The following is a 19104-nucleotide window of genomic DNA, read 5'->3' as shown; positions in this document are numbered from 1 at the left end:
TGGGCAGTTTTAACTCAGTGACTTGCCTACAAGTGGCCCAGATAGAACCTAGTTCAGAGGTTCCTGAATCTTTCGTCACAAACACCTGGGAAAGTTTCAAAAATATAGATTTTAGGGTCCTCGTTCCCAAAGGTCAGTTTTTAAAAGCTCCCCATGTTTCTCGCAAGGTTTGAGAACTTCTGGTCCAGATGATACATAGGACTTTTTATCCAGGGATGCATGTATGCAAACATTTACGGAATGTATATAGTGTCCTAGCCCACCATTTTAGATTAATGAAATAATGACTATGATTTCACTTGGTTCAATCCCCATGGCCACCTAGAAGCATGTTCTAGGTCTCAATAATTAACTTATCCAATTAATCTGATTTAATTTTTACACAATTATACCTTATACCATTTCTTTGGATATACCACATACTATATAAAGGCTGTGTTTGGCATCCCTGGGTGGCGCAGCGGTTTAGCACCTGCCTTTGGCCCAGGGCGGGATCCTGGAGACCCAGGATCGAATCCCAAGTCGGGCTCCCGGTGCATGGAGCCTGCTTCTCTCTCTGCCTCTCTCTCTCTCTCTGTGTGACTATCATAAATAAATAAAAATTTAAAAAATAAATAAAGGCTGTGTTTTATACTTCTCTATAGGCCAAACCATCTATCTTCATGCTTTCCTTATGTACTAAGAACCCAGTAAAATGCTCCTTTACTTGGCTTTGATTTAAACCCTCTCAATTCTTTGTCTTTTTTTACCCCAAAATAAGTCTATTTGGTATAGTGTATAAAGAAAGGCTTTGGTGACAGTCTGAATTCCAATTCCTAATTGGTCGTGATCTTGAGCAAGCTCGTTAAATTCTAAGCCTCTGAGAATTTACCCATATGACAGAAATAATAGCACTCATGAAATTGTTGAGGATTAAATAAAATAATGTATATAAAATACCTGACATGGAGACGGCACTCTAACCAGAGATGGTAGCTCTAACTACAATAGTTATTATAGTATGACCTCTCTGAGCCTAAGTTCCTTATAAGTAAAATGAAGGTACTTCAAAGGTTAAATTTAAATAAGAAAATTGAGAAAATAAAAAAAATGTTTTTAAAAAGTAAATAAGAAACGGGATATTGCCTAGGGCTTGGTACACTTTAAGTGCTCACAAAATGCTAAAAATTAACAATGCTATGTCCTTCTTTCACCATACCTGGCCAAGGTCTCTTTCTTTTTTTTTTTTTTTTTTTTTTTCTGTATTAAACCCTTTGGCAAAATGGATTCTTTCCTCCCAGCCTTTTTGAGTCTAAAAGACTCCCATGAAAATCAGAGTGTACTTAAAAAGCCCCATGAGAGCCCAAAAGCAATGGACAATGCCTACAACGCAGCTGTCCATCTCCTGCTGGGATCCTGTTTCCAGTGAGGAGAAACCAACCACCCTTTTGCCAGCTGTGTGGACTTTTCATCACTGGCTATTTGAGGACAGAGTCCAAGATAAGCCCTTCTCTGGGGCTTCCTTTCAGACAAAGCTCTCTGGAGGTTTAAAGCTCATTAGTCTGACCTTTGGTCTCTGGAGGAAGTGAGGAAATATCCTGCTCTTAGAGAACGGAGACACGAAGCCCTCAAGGGGCAGACTTGAGCAACAAGGGGGCAGAGACAGAAAAGGAGCCAAGAGAAGAGTGTTCCAGAGCATCAACAATTATAACAAAAATAACCTCTCTCGCTGGTGGAGGCTTCACAGTTTTGTTTTTTTTTTTAAAGCCCTTTCACACCTATTAGCTTATTGGCTCCACAAAAGAGCCTCCGCCTAAGACGGAGGTTTTGTAAACGAAGAGCGGGAGTCCCACGGACACTGCTTGGGCCGCCCGAGGTCACACAGCGAGCGAGCCGCAGAGGTGGACTAGACCCCGGGTCGGCTGAGTCCGGGCTCCGCCACCGAGCGGGAAGTAGGAATGGCGACCCTTCTTCCACTAGCATGAAAAAGCGGAAAGGGAGAGTAAGAGAGAAGCACACAGGAGGCGTGGAGCCTACAGCAGCCCGGGTTTCTGGGAGGTCACGGTGAGCGCTCCGCGTAGGGCGGTGGAGGCTGGGGCCTCAGACCTGGGCTCAGGCGGGGGCTCCAGGCGCGCCGGGAGCGAGGGCGCCAGGTGACAGTGGGAGCGTTAAGGGTGCAGGTAGATACCGGAGGTGTCTGAAGAGGAAACAGAAAAGGATGAAGGATTAATGCAGACTTTCTAGGATCGAGACGAGCAGCCCCCAAACCGGGCTGGAGGAGGACAAAGTCGGCTGATACCTCAGTTCAGAACAGAAGAGCTTCCTCCTCCCCCAACTTACCCGGTCAAGTTGACCCTTCAGGAGTATCCCAGACAGTCGACTCGACGGAAACCGGTGACTACTCCGGGGCTCGCGGCCCTCTGGTAGGTGTAGTTTCCAGAACTCATCATTGGCGCTTAGAAGCCTTCCCCTCCTCCTTGCCTGGAACTACAACTCCCGGCGTGCACCGCGCAAGATCGCGACCTTCAGACTACAATCCCCAGAGTGGCAGGCGGCCCCTCATTGTTGGGTGAAACAAGGCCCGGGCTGCGGCGCGATTCCTCCCCCTGGTGGTCGAGGCGTCGCCGCCACGACTACAAGCCTCGAGCGGAGGGTTACCGCGTATAGTTCCGGCTAGTAACCCTCCGCCTCGCCGCTCCCCAAATAGCTCCCGGGCGTGCCTCGGGATTGCCAGGGCTTCGTTTTAGTCTCAGGGAGGTGCTGGCGTGGGGGGCTGGGGAGAAGGTCGGAGTTTTTTTTTTGATTACCCCCATTCTGCGTTCTGTGAGAGTATGAAGCTGATCATTAAAATGAAGCGCACATGTTGTACCAGCCCGTTACCTGTTGACACTTGGCGCTTTTCCATTGTCCTCCTTCAGAAGCTCCCGGAGGGAGAACAGGGGGGAGGAGGCTGAGCGATCGCTGGTCCTCCCCGCCCCCAGCCCAGCCCCTCCATCCGTCCGTCACCCCTTTGCTGCTCAAGTGCTGGTTCTTAGGGACACGGTGGTGAACCAGGTGCTGTCCCTCGCCTCAGATGACATCACAGTCTAGCGGAGGATTCCGACAAATGAAGAATTACAGCACAGCGCTAGGGGGTTCTCTAGGGGGTTGAGGGAATCCTGAAAGGGGGCACCTGCTCAGGCTTCGGGTAAACGGGACCCTGTCCTTGAGGCTTCTTAGACAGACACTAAGATTGGGAATTGAGGGAATGGGACTTAGGAGTGCAGGGAGTGTGAAGAGTGTCCTACACTCAGGCTGAAGCCCAAGAGTGTGAGGGATGGAGAGACACCCGAGGAGGTAGGTAGAGCCACACCCTCAAGAGTCTTGTAAACTAGAAGAAATTTGGATCATTCAAGTGACTTAAACACTTTCAGCAGCTCCCGACTACCTACTGAATGAGGTCCCAACTTAGCTTTGATGCAGGCAGGCAGGGTCCGAGGAGGAACCAGAGGGGGTCCTGCAGGACGAGGCAAGAGAAGAGGGTCTTTGGCTTCATGTGGGATGGGACTCAAACTCGAGCCAGCAGGAAGTGAAAGCGGTTTATTGAGGCTATAGAAACAGCAGATAGAGTCTCGGAGACTCGGAAAGGAAAGGAGCATGAGTCTGGTCTGTGCTTGGGGTCTGGGGGATTTATTGCCAATGGTGGTGTGATGCACATGTCCTCTCAGGCATCCAGGAACTGCTCAGAACAAGGATGGGGGCCAGATGTCCAATCATAAGTCACTCACTCCTTGGAGCCGGGGGTCTGGGCGTTGAGATGTCCAGCACCAGTGGTCTGGAATATGCACATGATGGCTCTGCCTGTTAGTTCCTTAGATAGTATATATTGTGCTGGAAGACTCCAAAGATATCACTCTTTGTCCCTTACAAGAAGGACGTACATAAAATAAGGCATGTGTAGGGCGGGGGTACAGATCCTAGCAAGAATAGAAGCCCAAAAAGGAGCAAAGGAAAAAAAAAACAGCTTTTTAAAACTCTGATGGGTTCCCTTAGGTTTCCCTGTCTCAGCTTGGCATTGGAGGTCCTCCTCAACCTGGCCCCCCACCACTTCCCTGGAAGTGGTGCTCATGCTGTTCTCTGACAGGGATCACTTTTCTGCTCTGCCTTTGGCTACCTTCACCTCTTGGCCATTCTTGAGATGTGTCAGGTTTCTGTGGTTACCTCAACTCTTTCACTCATGCTCCTCCCTCCACTAGGTGGGTAGCCTGCCTGGTGGCTCCTCTAATCCTGTCTTCCTTTAAAGGTCAGCTAGGCCCTCCTCCCCATGAAGCTTTGCTGATTCCTCCAGTCCTAAAGAACCTCTACCCGCTCTCAGTTGCTGGGATATTTGTGTGCACCTCTCATTTGTGTGCACCTTACCAATCACACCGCCTTGTGCCATCTCCTAGGTGGGAGTTTTAATTCTCCAAGAAATTGTGAGCTCTCCAAGGTCAGGTGCTGAATCCTACAGGTGATCCCCACCCACCCCCATCTCACATACCCTCAAATCAACAGTGTCTGGAGTCCCTGATTTAGTCTTCTTTAGCCTCACCCCTGCTCTTGACACTGTCACCACCACCATCTTTCCAGGAACCAAGATAAAGTCATCAGGAAATAGTGATGGCAGTACCGCACTGTGCTAATTAAGCCTGGGATTTAATTAAAGCTGTGGTCAGTGGAGTGACAGCAGAATATAAAAAGCTTAGTGCACATCCGAGAATGCTCTCTTTGGCACTAATTAATCGGTGCTCTGCAACTGGGCCAGGACACCCATGACTAAACCAGAGTCCCCGGTCATGAAAGGAGCATCTGGGGTCATTCCTCTGTCTCCTACTCCCAGACCAGGCTATGGTGGGTGTATTTGCTGGGCAACTGACTTTTCAACTTCCCAGGCACGGGGACATCACAGCCTCCTTTTGCCTCTTTTGTCACCATTAGGAAGCTCTGTTTGGGGCTGAAATTCCTATTGCAAAATAGAATATTTGAGTTTAATTGCATTTCCTTCTAATCTAGTCTTTTCTGGGATAAACAACCCAAATGCTTTAAGTTTTCAGCAAGCAGTTGATTTTCCAGACTTTCATCATAGATCCCATCCTCCGACAGCCCAAGATTCCCTTCCAGTTGGCTACCATCCTACTCTAGCCTTCTCCTTGTTGCTAAGTTACTAAAGTGATATTTAAGTGACCAGTTTGGATTTCCTGTCCTCCCCACTACCTGCCAAAGTTGTTGGACAACACTTTTAAAAATCAAAGTATAATATGTATACAAAAAGTGTGTAAAGTGTGTTAATATTAAGTGTATCGCTTCATCTTTTTCTGTTTAAACATTTTATGTAGGTTGGGGCACCTGGGTGGTGCAGTCATTTGGGCATCTGACTCTTGGTTTCAGCAAAGGTTGTGATCTCAGGACCATGAGATTGAGCCCCAAGTCTGGCTCCACACTCAGCTCATAGCCACTTCTCCCTCCCCTTCTCCTTACCCCTCCCCTTCTGCCCCTTCTCTCCTCACATGTGTGCACACTCCTGCTCTCTCTCTCTCTCTCTCTCTCAAATAGATAAATAGGGGTGCCCAGATGGCTCAGTCGGTTGAACATCCAACTAGTCATTTAGGCTTGGGTCATGATCTCAGACTCCTGGGATGGAGCTGAGGCAGGCTCTGCACTCAGTGGGGAATCTGCTTGAGATTCTCTCTCTCCCTCTCCCTCCCCCCCCCAAAAAAAATCTTCTGTTAAAAACCCAACATTTGAAATGCAAAACACTTAGTTTGGAACATTTAGGGACACCTGGGTGGCTCAGCGGTTTGGTGCCTGCCTTCCGCCCAGGGTGTGATCCTGGAGACCTGGGATCGAGTCCCATGGTAGGCTCCCTGCCTGGAGGCTGCTTCTCTCCCTCTGCCTGTGTCTTGCCTCTCTCTTTGTGTCTCTCATTAATAAATAAATAAAATCTTTAAAAAAAATGAAATGTGGAACATTTCCAATACCCTGAAAGGTTGCCTCATGTCCCTTCCTAGTTTATAACCACTCATCCTCCAGAGGGAGCCAGTATTTTTCTATCACCATCAACTAGTTTTGGATGAGCAAGGCTTTGTAACTTTTGACAGTGATATTTTATGCTCAATGATCCATAGATGGGTGATACTGTGTTATTTCTACCGCAGTAAAGGACCACCAGAAACACAGCTGTAATTGAGTAAGTTGGATACTCATTGCAGTGAGGGAGAACATGCATGATTGGGAAATGTGGGTCATCACAGACAGAGGGTATCAGAAAAGACTTAGAATTGGGGCTTTTGTTAGATGATTTCAGGGAGGCTTGGAGGAAGCAAGGCTTTGCTCTAGATTGAATGTTATCCAGGAGTAAAGGGTAAATCTATGTTTTAAGATAAAATCTAAATTTTATCTAGAAGGAGGGAAGAGTTCACTAAGGTGAAAGTTGTCATTAGTAAGAAGCAATAGTCTCTTTTATTAGCCAAGATAGGGGATGGTTAGTGTTTTTTGTGTTTCGGACAACGTTCAATGTTCATTTTGTCTACGTTCAGACGTGATTATGACGTGATCCTGTTTGTATCTTGATCCATCTTGGACATGGCCTCTTCTCATGATGCTGTTCTGTGGCATTGTTTCTGTTCAGGTTAGGAACACCAAAGGTCAACTGTGAATCCCAGGCCAGCTCCTGAAGGTCAGGGGCTGCTTTCTTCTTTCTTATATACCAACATATGTTAATGTCTGCTCCAGACTGGGTGCTGAGTGTAGAAATTACTTGCCTTCATGTCCTTGGAGATGTCACAGCTGGTAGGGAAAATGGACAAGAAAACAGATATATACCATTGGAAAGCATTGTAGTTAAGGATCTGGGCCCTGGAGATAGGTTACAAACTTTTTTCAAGGTTTTTTTTTTAATTTGAGAGAGAGAGAGAGTGAGAGTGAGAAGGGGTAGAGAGGAGAGGGGCAGTCCTCAAGCAGACTCCTCATGCAGGGCTAGATCTCACAACCCTGAGATCAGGATCCTGAGATCATGACCCTGAGGTCATAACCTGAGCTGAAACCAAGAGTCAGATACTTAACCCACTGAGCCACCCAGGCACCCTATGAACTTTATTTTTTTTCTAAGATTTTATTTATTTATTCATTAGAGACACAGAGAGAGAAAGACAGAGACACAGGCAGAGGGAGAAGCAGGCTCCCTGCAGGGAACCCGATGTGGAACTTGATCCCAGGACCCCGGGATCATGCCCTGAGCCAAAGGCAGACACTCAACCACTGAGCCACCCAGGCACCCTGACTACAAACTTTAAATCCCAGATCTACCACATCCTAACTAAGATCTTGGGCAACAACTCTTCTCTAGACCTCAATTTGCTCATCTGTAAACAAGGGCAACAATAGCATCTACATCACAAAGTTGACACAAGGATCAAGGAGCTAATCCATGGATCACTGGTTACTTAAATGGCTTGGATCTGATAGGGGGCAGAGGTGGATCCAGGTTTTGTGAGGCTTGAAGCTTATACAATTCTAGGAGACCCCGCTTTAAAAAAAAAAAAAGAATTTTAAATATCTTACTTTTTCAAAGTTTGTAGAACATGTGAACATATTGCTAGGTCCCCTCCCAGGGCCTCAGAAGGGACTCTAAAACTTAAACTTCATTAGTTTTTCTATGACTCTGACCTTGGAAAGAAGCAAAATTATGCAACAGCTTCATTCTTTTCAAATCACTGCCTTCAAACTCTCCCAAAATACTCTCGTCCTGGCTGAAAGCTGCTCAAGTACTCTTAGTTCTTTCTTGTCATATAGCCTGGAAGTTGGTGGGTAGTGTTGGAAGAGTTGAAGGGTCCTGCTCTGAATACAGCTACACCTACTATTTTCAGCCTTGGGCCCCAGCTGGAGTCTGGATGAATCCAGCTAGGTCTAATGTCCTGTTAACAGATTGAGTATATGCTTAATAAAGGTCAAGAATAGTAACTGTCCTTCTCTATTATTGTTAATATAATGATTCTTCTATTCAAAAAATATTAAGCACCTAATATGTCCCAGGCCCTGTGCTCAACCCTGGAGATCAAGCAGTGAATCAAGAAATTAAGTTTCTTTTTTCTTTTTTTTTTAAGATTTTATTTATTTATTCATGAGAGACACACACAGAGGGAGAGAGAGAGAGAGAGAGAAGCAGGCTCCATGCAGGAAGCCCGACATGGGACTCGATCCCAGGTCCTCAGGATCAGGCCCTGGGCTGAAGGCGGCATTAAACCGCTGAGCAACCCGGGCTGCCCAAGATATTAAATTTCTATCCACATGGTACTTTCATTCTAGTGGAGAGAGATAATAAACAAACATGTAACAAGGATAATGACAGGCTATGTTAAGTGTTCTGCAAGAAACAGACAGGATGCTCTGATGGAGAACAATGGTCAGGGAAGGATTCTATGAAGAGCTGGCATTTGTGCCCAAACATACCTAGCAATTCTTGATTGTCTACTATGTGTCAGTCAGGTTGTTAGGAACTTTCAAATACTTTACCTCATTTAACCCACTGGGGGAGTATGTCCTAGTCTTTTTGTTTTTCAGACAAAAGAACAGAGGCTCAAAAAGGTAATAGGAGTGTTGATACCTGCCTTAGATCCCTTCACCCCTTCTCTGAGTTTCCTTGCCAGCGTGGTACTTTCCAGCACCCTGAGGGCCATCCACCCAAGGTCTTGCTTCTGCCTGCTTCCTTGCCCCCAAGGGCTTTCTTAGGCATCTATGAACCAGGAAGGGCAAGAGGGTGATGTGTTCTGCACCCCAAGGCCAACCTTGAGCCATCAAGGAAGTTGGTGCCTCCCATCCTGAGCTAAGATGATTTTGAGGTGCAATTCCACACTGTGTCTCACAGAGTCCCCAGGGGAACTGACCCCAGTGCCTCACGGCAGCAAGCCTCACATGAATGTATCTGGCTCCTATTAGCTTTTCTCCTCTCCTGGACTCACCTCCATGACTTTACTTCTGCTTTTTGAAATAATCTCCCCAGTAGACTACAAGCACCTAAGTCTTGGGGTCTGCTTTTGGGGGGACTCAAGCTAAGATGGAGCCTAAGTGATTTGCTCAAGGCCACCCAAGCAAGTAACAGAACTGGAATTTGAATGCAGGTTCATGGGGATCACATTCCACAGTCCTAACCACTATACTACATGACAATGAGCCTGAAGAGGGAGCCCAAGCCCCTTTAGCCCCACCCTGTGCCCTTCCCACCCTGACTTTCCCTGCTTGTGTCCAATCTCATTCTCAGCCACCTCTTGCTCCAGGCACAGCAAACTGCTTGGGGGCATAACATTCTTCAATCTGGCCATGCCTTCTCACCCTCTATGCTTTTGCAAGGGCTGTGTCCTCTGCCATGGCCACCCATTGTGGTCCATCTAAGGTACCTTCACCCATCCCTGAGCTCTCTAGCTAATGAACCCCAGCTGCGAGTGTCCAGCACTGACAAGAATCACGTTTGTGCCAAGTGTTTGGCATACCCGATCTCGTTCCATTGACACAATAATTCTGAGAAGTCAAGAGTGCCATTCTCAGTTTGTAGGTCAGGAAACAGGGTTCACAGAGGCCACAGGTGACCCATGCAAGGTCTTACAGTTAATAACTGGCAAAGCCAAGACCAAAACCCAGATCTATCTGTTCTGCGACTATACCTGGTACCTGGCTAGAGGGGATGGGTAGACGTTGGAGTCTCTGAGGTTGTTCCAACATTTCTCCTCTGTGAGATCTAACTCTACAACTAAGGGTATAACCTCCAAAGCAGTCACTAGATCACTGGCTGAGAGGTGCAGGGACTATGGAGCCCAGAGGAAGGAGGCCAGACTGAAGGAATTTCCTGCAAAGGAAGAGGCTGGGCATCTGGCCCACCTCCACCTAGGAGGGGAAAAGTGGTGAAGGCGTTGCCATTTCTACTTCCTGGCTCCTTCAATGCCTTCAGGAGTTTACTTGGCCTTGGCAATGGCTTACTTCCCAGAATCTCTCATCATGGTTCTTAGAGGCTAGGCCAGTTCAGAGATGCCCAGAGGCCAAGGAGGTCCTGAATTCCCACTTTCAATCTTTTCTTCCTGGTCCCCTGCCTTGCTATCATCAAGTCCATCAAATGTCTGGTAAAGCCTCGCCAGCCTGCAGAACATGAGCTGGCCTGGTGGGTACCAAGTTCTTGGCAGGTCTGGGAAAATGGGAGTGTGTAGGGGTGGAACCCTTACTAACATAACAATGCCACATCAGCCCCTGCTTAAAATTCTTCTAGGACTGCTTTCAGCCTCCAGGACTAAGCCCACCATCCTCACCAGAAAGCCTAGAAGCTCTTCAAGATCTGAGTTAACTTCCTTCAGCCAGCGAGATTCACTCTTTTTTCTCCTGCAAAGTGACTGCCTAGTCCCCAGACATACATGTACTCAGCCACCTCTGAGTGTTTCTGCTGTTTCCATTTGGGCCTGCTGCACTATTCCATATGCTTCTTGCCAAGTCTTCCAGACGCAGCAGAGATGTCACTTCCTCTGCAGAATCCTGGTTGCATCCCACTGTGCTCTTTAGTGCTTCCCTAACATGCATTGACATCCTTGTGACAGGTGCCTCCCCACATGCTATGGGCTCCTTGAGGACAAGGATGCCATCTTATTCATCTCTGTGGGCCTAGTACAGTGCCCAGCACAGTGGGTGTTGGTTAAGAGAATGCCCTCCACCCAGAGTGGGGGGGTTGGAAACATGATTATCTTCTGATTCCAAGCAAGTCAAGTGAATTGGTGTAAGATGCTGGGGAGCAGGAAGGATGGCGGCAAAGTGGACAGTGATTTGCCTAAAGGAATTTGAATTCCATGAAAAAAAAAAAAATAGGAGAGGGACACCAGGTCGGCTCAGCTGATTGAGTATCTGATTCTTGATTTCAGCTCAGGTTATGATCTCAGGGCTGAGAGATGGAGCCCCCAGGTTGGGCTCTGCACTCAGCGGAGAGTGAAATTCAGCCTCTGTTAACGACAACAACAATAATAATAGCTAATTACGAACTTACTGTGCACCAGGAAATAAGGTACAGTGATTCAGGGTGTGGACTCTGGAAATGGGCTGCCCGTTTCAGTCCCAGCCCTCCTGCCTGTTAGCTATGAGACTTGGGTCCTATCATTTAACCTCTCTGAGCCTGTTACCTCACTTGCAAAACGGAAATAATAACACTTACCTTAGAGGCTTGTTGTGAGGATTCAAAGAGTGATTACATAGAAAGTGTATAAAATGGTGCCTGGCACATAGACAACACCCAAGAAGCGCTACTGTTTTTATTTTGTGATGGCAAGTGTTCAGAAAAGTCCTCTCCATGAAGGCAACAGGCACACAGAGCCTCAGATGGGGGAACTTATGCTGAACTCTGGGAGGGAAGAGCCAAGGGAAAGGTCCTAAGGCGGAAGTGGCTTTGCTGGGTCTGAGTAGTGAGCGGGCAGTGGGCTGGAGTGCAGTGAGTCAGAGAGAGGGGCCAGAGACAAGGTCCTGCAGGGTCGGCAGGGGCTAGATCACGCAGGGCCTTCTAGGCCATGGAAAGAAGCCTGGATTTTATTCTGTGCGATGCAAACCACTGGGATAGGTTTTTTTTTTTTTTTTTTTTTTTTAAGATTTTATTTATTCATGAGACACACAGAGAGGAAGAGAGGCAGAGACACAGGCAGAGGGAGAAGCAAGCTCCATGCAGGGAGCCCAACATAGGACTCGATCCCAGGTCTCCAAGATCAGGCCCTGAGCCGAAGGCAGTGCTAAACCGCTGAGCCACCAGGGCTGCCCCGGATAGTTTATTTTTAAAAAAGGTTTTAAAAAAGGTTTTTAGGTGTGACAAGGCCAACAGATCAGGAGACAACTATGATTGAAAAGACAATTTGTTATATTCAAGGATCCCAAGAGGAGGGGGCATGCCATGCTCCAAGGGATCACATGGGAAAGCACCAGGTCTGTCAGGAGGCAGAGGGAGCCAGAGCAAAGCCTGGGCAAGAGCCTTTATTGTGGTTTCTGTGGGAGGAATGGATAAAGTTCCACTCTGAAATGGATAGAGTGGTTTAGGATTGGCTATTATAAATCATGTCCGCAGGCTCTGAGACATAGGGGCTGGCCCCAGTTGTCTAGCACCCAACGCTGGGGTGAATAGGGCAAGGGGAGAGTGGCCCTGAGTGAGAGAGCCCTCCAGGAGGTGTTTGGGGTATGGGCTCTGGATCTGTTGGCTTGCATTGGAAAGGCAAGCTCCAGAGTGATTTGTTTATTATCTCTCGGAATGGGCTAGACTTGGGAGGGGCAGTCCCTCTGGGGTGAGCAAGGCCCCGATGTCAAAGCATCAAAATACAGAAAATAAAATGACATGGTTAATACAGAGCTAAAGCCAAGGAGGGATAGATTTGCACTTTAACAAGATCTTCTGGCTGCTGTGAGGAAATAGTATTTCAGTGAGACAAGAGGAAGGCAGAGGCCAGAGGCAATGCAAGGATCCAGACACAAAGTGATGATGGCCCGGACTAGGGTGGGGGCAGGGAGGTGGGAGTCAGGCTAGTTTCAGGGTTTGTTTGGAGGTGGGGCCAACAGGACCCAATGGACACGATGAGGATGCTGTTGGGGCTGCAAGAGGCAACTTGCCAGGGTGCCGTCGTGTCTGTATTTCTGGGGTTCACACCTGTGTTTCTTCTCTCAGATATGGACTGTACTATCTCACTCTTCTGATGTTAAACGGCATAGTAAAGAGATTCTAGAAAATGATACTTCCAGATTAGAGATTGAAGTAAAGTGTCTGACACAGTGCCGGCACATGGTAGGTCTCAACAAATAGACATGTTTTTTCTTCCATAAGGGAAAGTATAAAGTCCAGCAGGTCTGATGTCGGATGGATCATGGTTTGGTCCTGGCTCTACGACCCACTAGTTGGGAGACCCTAGGCAAGTGATTTCTTTCTTTCTTTCTTTCTTTCTTTCTTTCTTTCTTTCTTTCTTTCTTTCTTTTTTTTTTTTTTTTACAAGTGATTTCATCTCTCTGCATCTCCCTTCCCTAATTTGGAAGCAGAGATACAAGCACCTAGTTCTTCCAGTGGTGGCAGGGAATAAATGAAGTGATGTATGTAAGGGGCCCAGCCCTTGCATGGGCTCCCATCAATTACAGCGATGATGGGCAGGCCAGGCCCTAAGGAACGTCAGTTGGGGGCCGGGTTTTGGAGGTAGGGCCACGATTCCCAGAGAAATGGGGACTGAGCTGCCTTCATTTCATCCTCTAAGCCCACCTTCAGGCCTGTTTCTTGACCCTGGCTCCCACTATTCAGGCCTGATTCTTGCCTCTAGCTCCCACTCCTCTGTGGGCATTTCCTCAAAGAGCCAACAGAAAGCTGTGTTTACTCTGCCAAGTGGCATCCCTAGGGAGGGAGGAGAGAACTAAATCTTCCTGCCTTGGCTTTGAAAAGCAGGCTGTTAATTACCTGGGGCTCCAAGCAGCCCAACTGCTATGTAAACACTTGCCAAGCTGGCCTGTCAATTAACCCCTTGGCACTCAGGGCTGGGGTGGAGGAGTCTGGGTGTGGGCTGATCTGGGAGGGTCGAGGAACCTTGAGGCCAGGCATGGCTTTGGAGCCTTCGCAGGGGAACTAATTCAAGTGAAACATTCAGGAGGATGGAACAGAATGACTATGACCAGGGGACAGCCCTGCTGTCCGCCAGCCTCCACCCTGAGACCCCTGTCCTGGGGAGGCAGGCCCCAGAGGAATGGCCAGGGCTGAAAACTCAGCCTGCAGTTTCAGGCAGGGATGGTGTCCTGTTTGTGAAAGGCTGGCCCGGGGATGCCTGTTTACCTTAATCCCTTCTGGATTTCTCCTGCTAAGAGACACCCACCCTACAGGAAGCAGAGACCCACCTCCCAGGGGTGAGGAGGCTCAGACCCTGGGCTGTGTCTAGGTGTGGCTCGTTAGAAGGTGGCCTCAGCTGACTCTAGTTATTTACACGTGCACAGGCCTGTTCAGTTTGCCAAGCACAGTCCCATGTGTTACCTCCTTCAACCAGTTGCACAATAAACCTCCAGAGCAGGAATTAGGCCCCTACGATGCACTGACTGAAATATAGGCTCTGTTTACGCATTGGCTCTGTAGCCTTGTGGCAATCACTTCACCTCTCTGAACCTCACTAACTTGACCTGTTCAATGGGGAGAACAGATGCCTATGTTGGCAATGCTATTGTGAGGTCTAAATGAAATCATGTACACAAGGAGCTCAATAGTGCCCGGCATATGGAGAGCAAATGTATGGGCCCCTCCCTCAAATTCCCTTGAATTCCTCTTGAATTTTACAGGAGAGGAAAATGAGGTTCACTGAGCTGTCAAATTATAATCTTCCAAGTGTTTTTTTAAAAAATGATTATACCCCTGCATAGCAAGCACGTGTCAAAGTTGTATTTCACTCATTCATAAGGAAATTATAGGATGACAGAGCTGGTTCAGGAGACTCGTTGAGGATAGTCGATGAATAAGATTGTTAATCAGATTCCAACCTGGCAAATACCCTATAGGGCATGATTTACAAGCTTTGGGGTGATCTCTATTGGTCATAAATCATGTGTATTTGCTGCTATTGGATAAAAATCGTTTGTATCTTACTTGTGTTCTACAACTTAGTGTCTTAGTTCTCATACTTATAAAATGTTTGGACTCCCAATATGTAGGGGGTCACATGACCCTTGCGGGCTTCTTGGATGATGCCCCGGTGGAATAATAAAAGTTCACACTGTCTCATCGCCTTGCTTCCAAGTTTTGTATATTTTTCCTTATAAAGTCAAGTGTCCTTAGGATGAAAAAGGGGAGGCTCGGCCTTCCAAACTGTCAGAATTACTTCTCAATAAGAATTTCAGATCTTTGTGCTCTAAAATCTAGTCCTGCTACCATGTTAGGCTGATGGAGAGAAATTGAAGTTCCAGGAAAAGAGTGTGACTTATCCAAGGTCAATAGCTATACCTGGGGGAGTGGAAGAGACCTGCTTTCCCTGACTTCCAACCCCAGAGCCCCTAGGAGCTTCCCTGGCCCTGCCCCAGGTCTGGGATCCACTTTAGCTGGAGCTGGGTTGATATCATAGAGTCCTGTGGGGATTCACCACAGTTTGGGGTTATCAGTGCTCAGGCAACTGAGAGCTGAGACCCCAGAGCTTCCCATGGCCTCCAGCCTCCCACACTTGTGAATTCTTCAGTGAGACACCCAGAAAGCTCAGAGCTGGAGGAAAAAACAGCAGCAAACAAGAAGCAGCAGATGGGTTGCCATGGTGATCACCTCCTGGAGCTCCAAGTGTCTTTCTTTCTGAACAGAGATGGAGGTACAGCAGGAAGAACATGGGCACAGGAGAGAAAGCCCAAGCCCTGGCCCCGATCTACCCCATATGCACAGCCTGGTGCATGCTCACCTTGGTTCTGAGAGGGAGAGAGGACACATTCATTAGGCATTAGCTTTGTGCCAGGATGATGTGTTAAAGGTTGTCCATTCATGACTTCATTTAATCCTCTTCCCAGAAAGCCTTTGAAGAATGTGCTATGATCAGTATTTCATAGAGGGGGAAACAGCAACACAGAGAGGTGAAGTAACTTGCACAGGAACACACAGCTTGTTAAGAGCCCCTGAGCTAATGCTCCGGGCCCCTTTCTCTTGGAAGACTAGATACATTCCTTCTGGAAATTTCAGGCCTATTTCAGAGAAGGGAGGATCAGAGGGAGGCAGAACCAGGGTGCAGAGGGGGAATAAATACTTCAGGGACAAAAAAAAAAAAAAAAAACTTCAGGGACGCCTAGGTGACTCAGTGGTTGAACGTCTGCCTTTGGCTCAGGTCATGAACCTGGGGTCCTGGGATCGAGTCCTACATCAGGCTCCCCTCAGGGAACCCGCTTCTCCCTCTGTCTGTGTCTCTGTCTCTCTGTATCTCTCATGAATAAATAAATATCTTTTTTTTTTTTAAGGAAAAAAAAAAGAGGGACCCTTCAGATCAAACACAGTGGTGTTAGCTCCCTTTTTCTACCTGTGCGCTTGGCCAGTATGACACCTGGCACCTCAGACAGGTAGCAAGCCCTTGCTCGGGCAGTCCCAGGCAGCATGACACATCCTTGTAGCTCCCCAAAGCAAAACCTGCAGTGCCCCAGCCCCGGGGGGCCAACCCGAGCACGTCCAGTTTCCAATCCACATCAAGGTCTGCATCAACCCTGCCCTCAAAGATCTCTGTCTGCTCCCAGAAGCCTCCCCACACTGCACGGGAGCCCTGGCCTCCTCCTCCTCCTCTCCCTCCTCCTCCTCCTCCTCACTGCTGTCCTTTCCTCCCTGCCCTGTCTCACCCGCCTCTCCCCCAAGTGTTGGCTACCGTGCCATTGATCAGAGCCCAGGTAGAGGTTGGGGACTCCTGGTTGCTTTGAGGAGCCTTGAAGAGCTCAATGGAGGTCACCAGAGCTTTGAGCAGAGCCCAGCGATGCATTTTTAGAATGAGCCCAGCTCAGTCCCACCTGCCAGGATGCCCTGCCTTCTCTCCCTCTATCCAAGCCGCAGGGCAACCATGTGAATCGCAGGCCAGACAAGCCCAGGGGCCAGCCAGTCTGAGAGCCACCCCACAGGGCCGTAGGAGGTGGCCTGTGTGTGGACATGAGTGTGGACATGGGCAGGAGCCAGCCAGGGTGCTCAGGGCTGGGGGAGCAGGAGCAGGAGCCTCTACCTGGCCTCTACCAAACCCCTCTCCAACTGGCCTTGGCCTCCCAGCCCTCTCAACTTTGTCCACCCATCCATCCATCCATTCATTCATTCAGCAAGTATTTGTTCAGCAAGTATTTATTTATTACCCCAGTGCCGGGAAGACAGGGGTGAATGAAACAGAACTCCTAGCCTCAGAACCAGACTCCTGATTGTCTCTCTGGCATTGGCTCCCTACTTGGTCTTCCTGGTCTGGGTTGACGGCAGCTCTATCCTGCTGATGGCATCCAGTCCATCAGCAAATCTGTCATTTTGCCTTAGCTCGAAATATACCCGGAATCCAAGGACTTCTCACTCCTTTCACCCTGCCACCCCAGTCCTAGCCACCATCGGGGCTCCTCTGTGAGATTCCCTGGGGCCAACACAGCTCCCCGCTTCTGTCTCTGCCCGTGTCCAGTGGTGCCACAAAAACAAGTCGGATCATGCCTCTCACATCATCACACGTCCATGCCACCCCCAGAACTTGTGCCCTGGTTTCTCCCTGCCCTGCTGGAGTGACCTGACCTTGCACATACACCCCCCTTCACTCCTTCACCTCCAACATCAGACAGTGTGTCAGTGTGCCCTCCCCTGTTCGTCCCTTTAAGTGTTGCAGCTCCTCCTCTTCTCCACAGCTTTATTGCCAAATAACACAGGATGTGTTATTTGTTTTGTTCACTGCCCATCTCCCCGCCCTGGAACATGAACTCCATGAGCCCAAGGTTGTGTCTGCTTTGCTCCCTGCCCTGAGAACGTGTCTGGCCCACATTCGGGGCTCATGCAGGAGCTGTGGAATGAGGGCCTCTGTGACTTGTGGGGGCGCCAGAGCCATAATAAAAAGCAGTCCTTGCCTCCACTCCTGCCATTTCCTATCTGCTCCCACATGAGCAGCCACAGAGATTTTTCTAAAAAACTTATAGTGTCCTTCAGGTCTTAGGACAGGCATCACTGCTGACTTCTCTGGCCCTCTGAGTTAGGCAGCCCCTCCAGCCCTCAGAGCTCTCCTGTCCTTCCCCCTCCCTGCTACTTCATCCTGTAATTGCCTGGATCCTGGTGTTTCTCTGGGATGTAGGTGCCTTCTGCAGATTGGGGGCGTACCCATCTCACTCAAGAGACAGGATGGTGCAATGGCTGAAGGAATGGACTGCCCAGGTCCAAATCCCAGCTAAGATGTGGGAATTTGGGTGAGTTAGTCAAGCTGCCCGGGCCTCTGTTTTCCCATCTGTAAGATGCAGGTAACAACAATACCTTCCTTGGAGGCCCCTAGGAGAAGATTAAGTGAGCTAATATACTTGCACTTGGAGTTGTGTGTGGAACGTGGTAAATGTAATATGAATGTCAGCTGTGGGACGCCTGGGTGGCTGGTGGTTGAGCGTCTGCCTTCGGCCCAGGGTGTGATCCCGGAGTACCAGGATCGAGTCCCACATGGGGCTCCCTGCATGGAGCCTGCTTCTCCCTCTGCCTGTGTCTCTGCCTCTCTCTGTGTCTCTCATGAATTAAAAAAAAAAAAAAAAAAAAAGAATGTCAGCTGTTACTGACACTGTTACTGTTCTTCAGTGTCACATCTCTAGGGCTTGGCACAAAACCTGGCCCACATTTAGTACTTAATAAGTATTTGTTGGATGAATGAATGAATGAGTACAGGGATACAAGGATGAAGAAGTGACATGAGAACCTAGAGGAGGAGGGCCCAGACCCAGCCCGAGGAGAGTCTGGGAGGCTTTCTGTAGGAAGGCAGCCTTTCACTGGTTCCTGTAGGATGAGGTGGAGTTAGCTGAGCAATGTGAATGGCGGGAGCAGCAAACAGAAAGTACAAAGGCCCCTCTCCACTTGAGAAAGCCTGATGCGTGCAGGGAAAGTCTGCCTTTCTGCCATCACTAAGTGATGGACATTAGGTAAAGAGGCCAGGTTTCCCCTGTGCTGGCCACTTTGAGGGCACTAGGTGAATGAACTGTGCTCTTCCCTCAAACCTGCTGCCCACGGACAGCAAAACATTGTCCCTGGTCAGATCCGAGATCGGGGAAGGCAAGCAAGAAAAGGAAGTTGCCATTTGTTGAGGGATCCCATGGGATAGGCCTGGATTTAACCTGGCAACCATCTCACGGTCAAGCTCTTTACTTCCATATAGAGCTGAGGAGACAGAGGCCCCACATCCCCTAGCTGTTAAGAGGTGGAGGTAGAGTTCACTCTAGGCTGGCAGATTCCATGCAGCCTCCCCCAACAGACTGAGACTCCTGGCAGCCAGGGTCTGTGTCCCCCTTTCACCTCAGCAATTGTTCAGCGGGTGACATCACCTATTCCTGACCCCCTCCCCCTACAGAGCACAGACCAAGGAACTGAGCAGGGGAACCCCTCAATGGCTGTGGATGGTTAGCCAAGTTCAATGCCAGGCAGAACCACATGGACTGGAG

General features: G+C 48.6%; 1 protein-coding gene and 1 long non-coding RNA gene across 8 annotated transcripts in view; one reads left to right on the top strand and one right to left on the bottom strand.

Annotated features, from left to right (window-relative positions):
• PAFAH2 (platelet activating factor acetylhydrolase 2) overlaps positions 1-3039 on the bottom strand; it is a 30814-nt gene extending 27775 nt beyond the window's left edge. The window contains exons 1-2 of one of the 7 annotated variants that reach the window (XM_035714047.2): positions 2860-3039; positions 1999-2176 (exon numbers count right to left, since the gene is read on the bottom strand). Coding sequence is in view for 1 of the 7 variants with exons in the window: in XM_025446932.3 (XP_025302717.1) it covers positions 1547-1678 (132 nt within the window). In the remaining 6 variants the exon portion in view is untranslated. Of the gene's footprint in view, positions 1-1546; positions 1724-1998; positions 2177-2319; positions 2588-2859 lie in introns of those variants that run through there. The other 6 variants (XM_035714046.2, XM_025446938.3, XM_025446935.3 and 3 more) reach the window with 6 other exon arrangements.
• Positions 2963-12728, top strand: LOC118354145 (uncharacterized). The gene is made up of 2 exons (XR_004814158.2): positions 2963-3315; positions 10250-12728. It is a non-coding gene; the product is annotated as an uncharacterized LOC118354145 (long non-coding RNA).
• Positions 12729-19104: the final 6376 nt, after the last annotated feature.

Source organism: Canis lupus, chromosome 2 (genome assembly GCF_003254725.2).
Source record: "Canis lupus dingo isolate Sandy chromosome 2, ASM325472v2, whole genome shotgun sequence".
In the NCBI taxonomy this organism is placed as follows: Eukaryota; Metazoa; Chordata; class Mammalia; order Carnivora; family Canidae; genus Canis; species Canis lupus.
The sequence above is the reverse complement of the archived record's forward strand: the minus strand, read 5'-3'. Positions and strand labels throughout refer to the sequence as shown.